Source organism: Somniosus microcephalus, chromosome 23 (genome assembly GCF_052327205.1).
Source record: "Somniosus microcephalus isolate GS21.2 chromosome 23, FLI_Smic_1.0, whole genome shotgun sequence".
Classification (NCBI taxonomy): domain Eukaryota; kingdom Metazoa; phylum Chordata; class Chondrichthyes; order Squaliformes; family Somniosidae; genus Somniosus; species Somniosus microcephalus.
Window position 1 is genome coordinate 37,817,332 of NC_141009.1, and position 12,035 is coordinate 37,829,366.

The 12,035-nt window shown below is 42.2% G+C and overlaps 1 protein-coding gene across 4 annotated transcripts in view; it reads left to right on the forward strand.

Annotated features, from left to right (window-relative positions):
- Positions 1–12,035, forward strand: part of man1b1b (mannosidase, alpha, class 1B, member 1b) — a 61,084-nt gene that overhangs the window by 5,761 nt on the left and 43,288 nt on the right. For 3 of the 4 annotated variants that reach the window (XM_085965805.1, XM_085965807.1, XM_085965806.1), the window contains 3 exons: positions 92–234; positions 2,223–2,331; positions 11,680–11,783. In XM_085965805.1, the coding sequence (XP_085821931.1) occupies positions 130–234; positions 2,223–2,331; positions 11,680–11,783 (318 nt within the window). In that variant the 5' untranslated portion in view covers positions 92–129. The remainder of the gene's footprint in view (positions 1–91; positions 235–2,222; positions 2,332–11,679; positions 11,784–12,035) is intronic. The other variant, XM_085965808.1, reaches the window with a different exon arrangement.

The following is a 12,035-nucleotide window of genomic DNA, read 5'->3' on the forward strand; positions in this document are numbered from 1 at the left end:
TTACTCTCTTGGGAAAGAAAACCGTAATTGTTCTTGAGCTGCTCTTGTATGTGTTGAAGTATCAATGCTTTCCCATTAAATCAACTTGCAGCGTACCGGAAAAGTGTCATCCTCCCAGGAGCTTGAAGGATGTATTCACCGCAGCGGAGGGACTTTATATCAGTGACGCTGGGTAATCAGGCTGGAAGGAACTATGACAACAGTAAGACCTGGAGGAGGCAATCCTGCTGGCGGGTAAGACAAATTATGCAGTATCTTTCATCGATATCTATAGAGCCTGCGGTTGAATTGGGAGACAGTGACTTTAGTCAGATGAAAGGGACAAAACAGCCTGATTATTTTACAGATCAGAAGTATATGCTGTTTGTTTTAAGAGCCCATTGATTGGGCCCTGTTGTTAAAGGCTGTTGAATGGGGGTGAGGGGGAATTACTTGGTTCTTCATGCCAGTTGAAGGGTTAGACTCCAAGTACACTTCTAGAAGTTATTTTCTAAATTTTGACGGTTTTGTACTTCTCAGAGAGAAGGAATGTCATCTAGTGGATATCATTATTCATAGCTTGGTTGGGTGTAGCATGACGTGAAAAGACAGTGTGACTAAACACCTGCCTCAATCCCCTTCACACAGTGTTGGACGAAGGGGCAGAGTTTACTGGTTTCAGACAGGCTGACACTGAAAACATGTATAGAAGCTGCTATCGAGTGCTTTATAGCTGGGATCTTCGCAGGCCAATCAGCAGGGTTTTCTTCAGCCGTTTCTCATTGTGTTTAGTTCAATGTGAGTTTGCATTTTGCATGCAATAGTTATCTATGACAGGGTGCTCGACAGCGATTGAGCCTGTATCCCACTTAGCTATGCCAACCTGTGATTGGAAACAGCAGGGGGGAGTTTGTAGAATTTGTGTGTTCCCACTGCCCTGTGCTTTCATAAAATCGCCCTTGCTAATGTGAACATATATAATTGTACTGATGTGGCTCTGGGAGGGCATGTTCTGTTCAGGAGCTGCTGTATTGCTGTTCACTTTAAGTTGTCCCACTGACTTAGTTCAGGGGCGTCCAAGCTTTTGATTTTGTGGGCCACACACGTGCATACCACAGAGCCTTGGTGGCCGTGTATAAAGTTTAAATCCACGTTCCCACTATCGCTGATGCTAACAGGATTGCGGTGTCCTTATGCAGGATGTATCCACCAGTGAGGCAACAGTGCTAAAAAAAAAAAAAAGCTTCGTTCCAAAACTTCACGGCACACAATTCGAACAGGACAAACCAGCAATGAAAAAAACCCAAGTGCAGATAGGACTGCGTTATCTGGGCTTCAAGGACTTTGATTGTCAATGCTTCAGGGTTGAAATTTGGACACTTTTATGTAAAGGTCTGGTGTAGTGGTCAGTAGGCTACAGATTCAATTCCTGATCTATCCTGTGGCAGCAGATTGGGTATTACTGTTAGCCACAGTACCCCCAAGGCAAGGGAGCGGGAAAAGTCAGCCACGGTTCAATCAAAAAAATAGCTGCTTTCAAACACAGCATGAAGGTTAAAACCATACTAAATTTTCAGTCAGAATCCAAAATCAGGTGAACTGGTTTGTAACCAGTGTTCCCTGCAAGCTGCGCTTTGTTTTGCACGGCCTGTTTCTTAGTGCGTGGTCCCTTTAAATTTCCGTGCACGCGCGGTATTCACAATGGTGAAGCCGGTGAGCGGCCTGCGCACGACCCTGCAGCTTAGAGGGAACGTTGTTTGTAACCTCTCGCCCAACCCCGAACAAGAGTTTTGCAAACGCAGTAACATAACGGTACATTATGGGTTTGTGCCATAGTCAGTGTTCAGTTGCTAACCTCTATTGCGATCTTGCTGAATCGAGGATAGGTGCTTTAGCACCAGCAAGGGGAGAAAATCAGGGGGGCACTTGACTCGCACTAATCTTGCACACTATCTGGTGGATAGCTAAGGAGTGACTTTGCTGGGCTCTGTGAGTAGGTCTCCAGCCTGTTCTCTTGCCCGGGGAATGGATGTGCTGTAAGGAAACTTATCAATGGAAAATAGGGGGAAATAAAATTAAATCACCTGAAGAAAATAACGTGCTTCTGAAACTTGGAAAGAACGACAATCGCTTTTTTTTGAGAGCTATTTACTGTTAAGAATTTGACATCTCGAGTTGCCAAGTAATTGTATTCATTTCCACTGCTCTATATCTTTCTAAGTACAATTCACTTTTCAAACTAGAAATGGAAACAGCTATCAAGGTTGCAGCGGAGCCTAATTGCATTCGTGTTTGTCTTCTTGGTGTTCTGTGGTGTTGCAGCATATCCTAATCTGTCTGAGCGCTGGCAAGGTAGGAACCACCACAGCCTTTTGTACTGGAATTTCTCTTCAGCTGCCAATTTGGACACAATTCCACATTTCCATAATAGCACAGTTTTGCTTAAAAATAATGAGCGTTGTGGTAACGATACAGTTTGAAGTTACTGTATATCACAGTTGTGGTTGCATATCTTTTTATGTAAGTAATAAGTTCAAGCTAAATATATCTAATAGAAGTTTTAGTGCTGTCTGGCATGACTGGGGCAAATAACCTGAATTTACTTTTATTCAGTAACTGTGTTGCAGTATAAAATGATGTACAGGAAACTCTCGATTTACCAGCACCTAAAATAACCGGAAATCTCTGTTAACCGGCAAAATTCAGGAGTAGGTTCAGGTAAGTTTTACTTCATATTAGTGGACGTTCCTGGATCTGAGCCCGTGTAACCGGGGTTCCTGCAACAGGGATGCCTGGATCTGTGGCCGGGGTTCCTGCACCTGTTGCCATGCAACAGGGACGCCTGGATATGTGGCCGTGTACGCGGCTCTCGTACCTTTTACTATACCTCTGTAATCCAGACTTTTTGATAAACCGGCACCGTGCCGGTCCCGTCGGTGCTGGATAAAAGAGAGTTTCCTGTATTCTATTTTAACCTGGAGCACTGTTTATGCATATACTGCTAAGTTAGTTATGCTACCTACCAGTTATAATACCCATGCTTCTCCTTGCTGGGCCTATCGCCATCTGCTATGTTTGTGACCATCGCATTTCTTTTCTTCCCTGCCGTCTGCATTCACTGCGAATTTAGACCGCTGCTGCGGTCTTCATTGGTGTCACATTTAACTTCGAGCTTAGCTCTGAAAGGTTGGACAAGCTGACAAGATAAGTAGCCCGAGGCTCAATATTAGTTAAAAGTTAATTTGAAGTTGCTTAATTCGAACCATCTGTTAAATTTGAATTGAAATCGTGCAAAAAAACACCTCCTGTTCCGTTTCATTAAAATTTGCTTAAATCAGCTGGAAAATTTTGAATTCTTTTGAGCAAAAAATAACCCCTCCTTCAAATTAACCGGAGTGGATCATAATATATTTCCCTTATTTTTTTGGAGGTACACTACGGTGTCGGCATGCTGATTGTTTTTCTAGGTTTTTTTTGCGCCTTTGGGGAATCACTCTGTTTGGCATCTCCTCCTAACCTGACTGAATGGAATCGCGTATGGGGAAACTGCAAGTCCCAGATCTTGTTGTACCTGTTTGTCACAGCATGCTGGGGGCACGACTGTGTTATGTCACACCGTATACCTCTCGGAAGGAAATGCTTTCCTGGATTCTATTAACAGAATGAAGGAAAAAGCAACAGTACGGAAGTGTTCCGAATGGTGTGCGTCAGTTTTACCCATGAGATTTTTAACACATTGCGAGTTCCTATTTGGAAATGCCAAAGCAGTATATGGGTGATTCATTTGAAGAAGGAAAACATCAGAGACCACAGCCTCCCAAACCTCTTCAACAGCCAAGTCCGAATGGAATTGGTAGAGGCCTGGGCCTCCTGTCCCAACTCTCTATCAGGAGCTTAATGCATCAGGTATATAATACAAGGGGAACCTCACGAGGTACAGTACAAGCAACCCGCAGTGACCATGGGGACCTGATGCACGGACCCTGCTCACTAGTTTGCACAGAATGAATCTTTGTGATGCTAAACAAGTGTGATGTTTACAAAGCCCACGTGCAGTTTTTTTTCGAAGGTAATCTTATTTTGTTTCTGCCCTATTTTCCTCTTCTGTAGTCTCCCTGCACCACACACCTTTCCTGGCCAAGAGGACGGGATGGAGACCTACTCCCATGCCTCTGCCAAAGCACAGTAGGAACATCATCTGACAGTGAAAGGGTACCGTAGAAACTTTTTTCTCAAAGCACTTTGTGAACTCAAACCTTGATGGTTGCAAATGAAGTCTGATGCATCACCACTAACAACAAATGTCAGCATATCATCACCTAGTCGTCTTAATCTTGATGTGACATGGCAATGAATAGTGGGTGTGAAATCGAGCTCTAAATTCTACTCATCTAATTAAACTGCTCTCTCATGATGGTAAAGTGAGATGGAATTTCATATCTGCATCTTTTCTTTTTGCAGTGAAGTTTGGAAGCCTCATTTTCTGATCTAAAAAGTACTGATTTGTAAGCACAAATGTGAAACACTTTTCTCGAGCAAGCCTCAAATATACTCAAGAACTTATCAAAGATCTGATTTACAGTCCCATCTCTGGTATGGTCAACGCTGTAAGAGTAGAGATATAAATGAACATTTCAGCTTTGCCCCTTGTTTAGTCACTCGGGATAAAATTCATCTCGTAGTCAATTGGCTCGATTGACTTCAATGGAAAGAAAAATCGGGTGGGGTGTATACCGGGTGCCGATCTTCTGCTGCTGCCCGGTTTGCACCTTCGCCTTGGTTGAATTTTAGCCCCACTCTCCGCCTCCGGAGAGAGCGTGGGCAACACAGTAAATGAAGAGAGCTGCTCCAGCTGGGTGCAAGAGCAGCCCAAATGGCCATTCTACTTAATGGAGGAGATACCATATCAAAATAGATAGATAGGCAGGTCATCATGTGAGGGTTCCTTCAGTACTTGAGGCCAGTAAGTTATAAAATTTGAAGTGAAGTTCGTGTCTTATGCAGCCTTAAAGTAGAAAGGCTTTTAAACTACAAAGTACTCCCCCACGGGTTTAATTTTGAACATAATTGCTCTCCCTATGTCTTAACAGCATTGCTCCTCCTGTGCCATTTTAGATCTCCTTGTATCCAGCTGCCTTGTACGTTTCCCAGAATGGCTCCATTCACTGACCTGAACAGCAGAAAGGGGAAATTCTTGGCATTTTATGGGAACAGTGAAGCCATGTGAATATCTGTGTCTGAATCATGTTCTGTATTTATGGCCAATTTATTGTGCCTTTCCACGTTGATTCTTCTCAATTAGAATGCTGGAGAAACTTGTCAATTCTTTGCACACTTTGACGAAGCATGGATCTGTCATGACATTAAGCTACCTTAAACATTCATTCCTTAAAACATTTTGTATCACACAGTTGAAGATCTGCTGGGGTACGGCTTACACGTTGCTGCCTGCTTATTATATGCTGATGAAAGATAGTGATATGGATGTAGAGTTGTGGGTAGGGGTTTAGAATCCTTTAACTGAAGATCATACTGATGTTGTAGTTGCTTGAATATAGGTAGCTGAATCAAATCATTTAAATACCGCTCTGGCTTTGCAGTTGCATCTAGCAGTTATAAATTGTTTAACAGTACCTGTGAGTACAGAAACTTAAGCCCTGTAGCAGGATTCTAAAGTCTTAGAGCATAAGACCATACATAAAAAAATAGGAGCAGGAGTAGGCCATTCGGCCCTCTGAGCCTGCTCCACCATTTAATAAGATCATGGCTGATCTACTTCAACTCTTCCTCCCCGCCCTATCCCCATATCCCTTGATTCCCTTAGTATCCAAAAATCTATCGCTCTCTGTCTTGAATATACTCAACAACTCAGCCGCCACAGCCCTCTGGGGTAGAGAATTCCAAAGATTCACAACCCTCTGAGTGAAGACATTTCTCCTCATCTCAGTCTTAAATGGCCGACCCCTTAGCCCGAGACTGTGACCCCTGGTTCTAGACTCCCCAGCCAGGGGAAACATCCTCCAAGCATCTACCCTTTCAAACCCCTAAAGAATTTTACATGTTTCAATGAGATCACTTCTCGTGTAAACTAGGGAATATCGCCTGAGCCTGCTCAGTTCAGCAGTCACCATATCTGCAGAGCGATTGAGTGCATCTATAGCTCATGCAGTTATTTGTTTGCAGAGGATTGGGAATTTTTTAAAAAAATCAGCAAAGGATGACTAAAAAAAAGAGATATGAATTATGAGAGTAAACTGGCAAGAAACATTAAAAGCAATAGTAAGAGCTCTACAGGTGTATTTAAAAAGGAAGAGGGTAGCTAAAGTAAACGTTGGTCCCTTAGAGAATGAGACTGGGGAATTAATAACGGGGAAATGGCAGAGACTCTTGAACAAATATTTTGTATCTGTCTTCATGGTAGAAGACACTAACAACATCCCAATAATGGATAATCAAGGGGCCACAGGGAGGGGGGAACTAAAGACAATCACTATCACTAAGGAAATAGTACTCGGTAAAATAATGGGACTAAAAGATGACTAGTCCCCTGGGCCAGATGGCCTGCATCCCAGAGTCTTAAAAGAAGTGGCTGCAGAGATAGTGGATGCATTGGTTGCAATATACCAAAATTCCCTGGACTCTGGAGAGGTCCCAGCAGATTGGAAAACCGCAAATGTAACACCCCTATTTAAGAAAGGAGGGAGACAGAAAGCAGGAAACTATGGACCAGTTAGCCTAACATCTGTCATTGGGAAAATGCTGGAGTCCTTCATAAAGGAAGCAGTAGCAGGGCATTTGGAAAATCATAATGCAGTCAAGCAGAGTCAGCATGGTTTTATGAAAGGGAAATCATGTTTAACAAATTTGCTGGAGTTTCTTTGAGGAGGTAACGAGCAGGGTGGACAAAGGTGAACGAGTGGATGTGGTGTATTTGGATTTCCAGAAGGCATTCGATAAGGTGCCACATAGAAGGTTACTGCATAAGATAAGAGCTCACGGAATTGGGGTAATATATGAGCATGGATAGAAAATTGGCTAACTAACAGAAAGCAGTGGGTCGGGATAAATGGGTCATTTTCCGGTTGGCAAACGGTAACTAGTGGGGTGCCACAGGGATCGGTGCTGGGGCCTCAACTATTTACAATCTACATTAATGACTTGGAGGAAGGGTCCGAGTGTAATGTAGCCAAGTTTGCGGATGATACAAAGATGGGTGGGAAAGCAAGTTGCGCCGAGGACGCAAAGAATCTGCAAAGGGATATAGACAGGCTAAGTGAGTGGGCAAACATTTGGCAGATGGAGTATAATGTGGGAAAGTGTGAGGTTATACACTTTGGCAGGAAAAATAAAAAAGCAAATTATTATTTAAATGGAGAGAGATTATAAAATGCTACCGTTCAGAGGGACCTGGGGGTCCTTGTGCACGAAACACAGAAAGTTAGCATGCAGGTACAGCAAGTAATCAAAAAGGCAAATGGAATGTTGGCCTTTATTTCAAAGGGGTTGGAGTATAAAAGCAGGGAAGTCCTGCTACAACTGTACAGGGTATTGGTGAGACCACACCTTGAGTACTGCGGACAGTTTTGGTCTCCTTATTTGCATTGGAGGCAGTTCAGAGACGATTCACTAGGTTAATTCCAGAGATGAGGGGGTTGATTTATGAGGAAAGGTTGAGCAGGCTGGGCCTATACTCATTGGAATTTAGAAGAATGAAAGGTGATCTTATTGAAACATAAGATACTGAGGGGGCTCGACAAGGTAGATGCAAATAAGATGTTTCCCCTCATGGGGAAATCTAGAACACGGGGGCACAGTCTCAGAATAAAGGGTTGTCCTTTTAGAACTGAGATGAGGAGGGATTTCTTCTCTGAGGGTTGTAAATCTGTGGAATTCTCTGCCGCAGAGAGCTGTGGAGGCTGGGTCATTAAATACATTTAAGGTGGAGATAGACAGATTTTTGCAATATAAGGGAGTGAAGGGTTATGGGGAGTGGGCGGGGAAGTGGCTTTGAGCCCAAGATCAGCCATGATCTTATTGAATGGTGGAGCAGGCTCGAGGGGCCAAGTGGCCTATTCCTGCTCCTATTTCTTGCGTTCTTTTATAATGCTATTGAATTACAGCAACCAACCAAGCCATTTTACGCTAGCCTGATTCCCACTGCTTCTGGTCCACAACTGAGCAGCCCCACAAAAAAATAATTAGTAGTTTGGCAGCAGATTCCATCCTCTTTAGGTTTGATGTTTGTAACATCATTACATGGCTATGGGTTTGACTATACGTTATGGGCCAGTAATATTTGTTTCCATTCCCTTCTTTCCCAAAAGGAAAACAAAACATCTTTCCTTCCGCTGGCCAGATACGTTCATTGCTTGTTTGACCATGGCCCGTTTCAGAATACATATGCTGCACATGAAAACACTCCACATCATTTCATATTTTACTCTGCCCTGTTGAAGTGGACGAAATGCAGGGATTGTAATACACGTACTCGCTTTGCTGTATTACAGACACTTTATATTCGGTAACAACTAGAGATGCCCAAGCCAAAGCGTTTCAAGGTACAGCTGGCTCGAAGGTCTGGTTTGGCTCTTTGGGCTAAGAGAATTTTTTTAACCTTCAAAATGAGTTTATGTTCTAGTGTGGAATATGTGACCTGGTTCAATTTGCATCGAATTTTAATTGGGGAAGTTGGAAAATAACTAACGGTTGTGCAGCTGAAGTTGCTTTAATTATACAAATGTATTTCTTACTTCAGTTTTTGCCATCTGTCTCCTGACCATACTGATTCATGCTGGAGTAGTTTCACCGGTGTCAGCAGCCCATTGGTATCTTGACCAAGTCATCATTCGTCATGAATGAGCTGAAAGAATGATGGTTGAGGCTATCTGACCCCAGATGCTATCATAGCAAGCCCTACCGTGTTCCCATTTGACTTTCTTGCACATGTCACTCGAAGGTTATCCTTAGCTCAGTGGCAGCACTTGCTTCTTAGTCAGAACGTTGCGGCTGTGAAATGCTTTTGGATGTTCTAAGGTCATGAAAGGCATTTGATAAGGTTCCACATGAGGTTATTAGCAAAAATGGGAGAGCACAGAATTGGAGGTAACCTTGTGAAATTTGTTGGAAGGTAGGAGACAAAGAGTAGGAATAAAATGAACATACTCTGATTGGTGCGATGTGACAAGTGGCGTTCTCTGGGGATCTGTACTGGGGCCTGAGCTTTTCACCATATATATCAATGACTTGGATGATTGAATAGAGAGTTGTATATTCAAGTTTCTAGATGACACTAAGTTAGGAGGCACAGTAAGTTGTGTAGATGGGAGCAGGAAGTTACAAAGGGATATAGGCAGATTAAGTAAGTGGGCAAAACTGTGGCAGTGGGAGTTCAATGTGGGGAAATGTGAGGTCATCCACTTTGGATCCAAGAAAAATAAATTGGTATATTTTCTTAATGGCAAGAGACTAGGAACTGTGGCAGAACAAACAGATTTAGCTGTCACAAATCAGTGCACAGGTACAGCCTTTATCTGAAGGAGGCTGGAATACAAAGCGGAGGAAGAGCCTTGGTCAGACTCTATCTGAAGTACTGCGCTCAGTTTAGACAGCGCACCTCAGGAAGGATGTATTGGCTTTGCAGGGGGAGCAGTGCAGATTCATCAGAATTATACTGGGGCAACCAGGGTTAAATTAGGACAGGTTGCATAACAGGTTAGCTTGTATTTCCTTGAGATTAGAAGGTTGAAGGCTGATCTAATTGAGGTGTTAAAAATGATGAGGATTTGAGTAGAATCAGAGAAGCTATCTCTGGTGGAGGAATCCAGAACAAGGAGGCACAATCTTAAAATTAGAGCAAGGCCGTTCAGGAGTCAAATCAGGAAACACTTTTTCACACAAAGTGGAGTGGAGTGGCAATCTCTCCCCAAAAGGCTGTGGATACTGTGTCAATCGAAATTTCCAAGACTAAGATCAATAGATTTTTGTTGGGTTAGGGTATAAAGGGATATGGATGAAAGGTGGCTAAATTGAGTTGAGGTACAAATACGCCATGATCTAATTGCATGACAGGACAGGCTTGATGGACTGAATGGCTTTCTCCATCAAGGAAAGGTGCTATATGCAAATTCTTTTTTTTCTTTAAATGATTTTATTTTATTTGCTTAAACTTTTGCGCAGTTGGCAGCACTTTGTTAAAGGAGGTGTTCTAAATTTAATCCATTGAAATTTGAAAGTGCCATGCCAATAAATTCTCCTGTCTAATAACAAAATTACATTTTTAAACAAAAAAAATGCCCTGGTGTCACAGCATGTTGATGTATGCTGCCCAATGATTGAATACCATACTTTTTGTACTCGTCACCTCCAGTCTTAATATGACAGGGCTAATGAAACTTGGATTAGATTAATTTTTAAATTAGAATTATTCCTTTAATATCCCATTCAATTCAGCATTCACAGTAAGTGGTCTCGATGCATATAAATCAATACGGATCCTGCTTCCAGGATCATATCGCATGATTGTCATGGAATTTAAATCTCAACAGGATGTGGATTAGGGATGGACATGTGTTTGTATTGTATCTTGCCCATATTTTCCTATAATGGCCAGATTCCTTTGTTGCTTCTTAATCGCGTACAGGAAGTGTCCATGCATCCTTACTGCTCTAATTCCTATGGGATTTTATGGCTAATTGAAGTACAGTTGAGTGGAAATATATACAAGAGCATGTGTAGAATAGTGCATTTGCAGTTGAGATATGGGCTAAATTTGGACAGTGCTCTTGTTCACTTGCTAACAGCTAATAGCAGCCTGTGTTGCTTATCCACTCAGTACTGGAGAATGATGTGGGGGCGTGTGAGGGGCAGACTTCATTTTGCCTCTGCCACTTTAGCTTGACCGTGAGTCACTCAGGATCCTGGCAGGACCAGCCGAGTTAATAAAGGTGTATCAGTATTAAAATTTGGCTCAGTCTTTTTCACGCCATTGTAACTTGCGTATATTTTATATATCATGTCACTCTTTAAAAGCATTCACTATTTTCTTCCTAATAAAACCAGCAAAGCATTTACTACTTGTAATTTGAAAAAGACTTCGACAATAGAATTGTAAAAATCAATTGCATAAGGACTTGGCATGAAATATTTCTTCGTAGAAACATGGTTGCAGTCTTGAACAGACTGGTATAATTACGGAACGGCTTTAACTTCGAGAAATATTACTGCTCTAGTATAGAAATTGCATCAGACTTTGGAGTTGATCATTTCGTAGTTTTAATTTTGTGGCAAGGACCAGTATTGATGGCCACCCTTTGGTGCTGATTATTGTTGTGGACTCTGATTAAAAACTTAACAGAGCAGCAGTTATCTTTAAAAACTAGTTGGCATCCTCCCACATTTATTGAAGTTTGCCTCTTCCCCCTACTTTGTTTACTTCTGTGGCAATGAGTCATATCCAAACCAGATGATTTGCTCAAGCATGATTGCAGGTGCTGTTGGTTCAAATTAATTATAAAATCATCACCACTGACCAACTTGAGCACGCGAGCTTCACAAACAATTCTTTGTGTGTAAACTAATGCTTGAGCGATGTCAAGTGCACATGTTGAAAATGTGAGGTTATGCCATAGTTTTTCTGGGATCTTACATGATAGATTGTACTGAAGTTTGTTAAAATGTTAACGAGTGTTTCTTTGTGTTTAGCAGATGAAAGTCATCATGATGGGGAATTGAAGCAAGTCAAGCCAGCGGTTGTGCCAGCAGTAGATGTGCTGTTACCCAGGGCACCACCTTTCACACAACCACAGGTAACTGAACAATCAGTCACAACTGATCTTAATCAAATCTGCTGCTGTTAAATTTATTATGGCTGCTTTTGCGTATCAAAGAGCCAGTGAATGTTGGGCACAAAGGAAGGCTATTGGTAAGTTTGAACAGTAAGTGCCAATGACTTGGCGAAGATACTGAGCGAGACAGTTTGAAGAACCTAAATTAGCAGGTAAATCTGAAGCGCCCGAATCCCTGCTCACTACTTGGCACTTATCTCACATTTGTTAAAA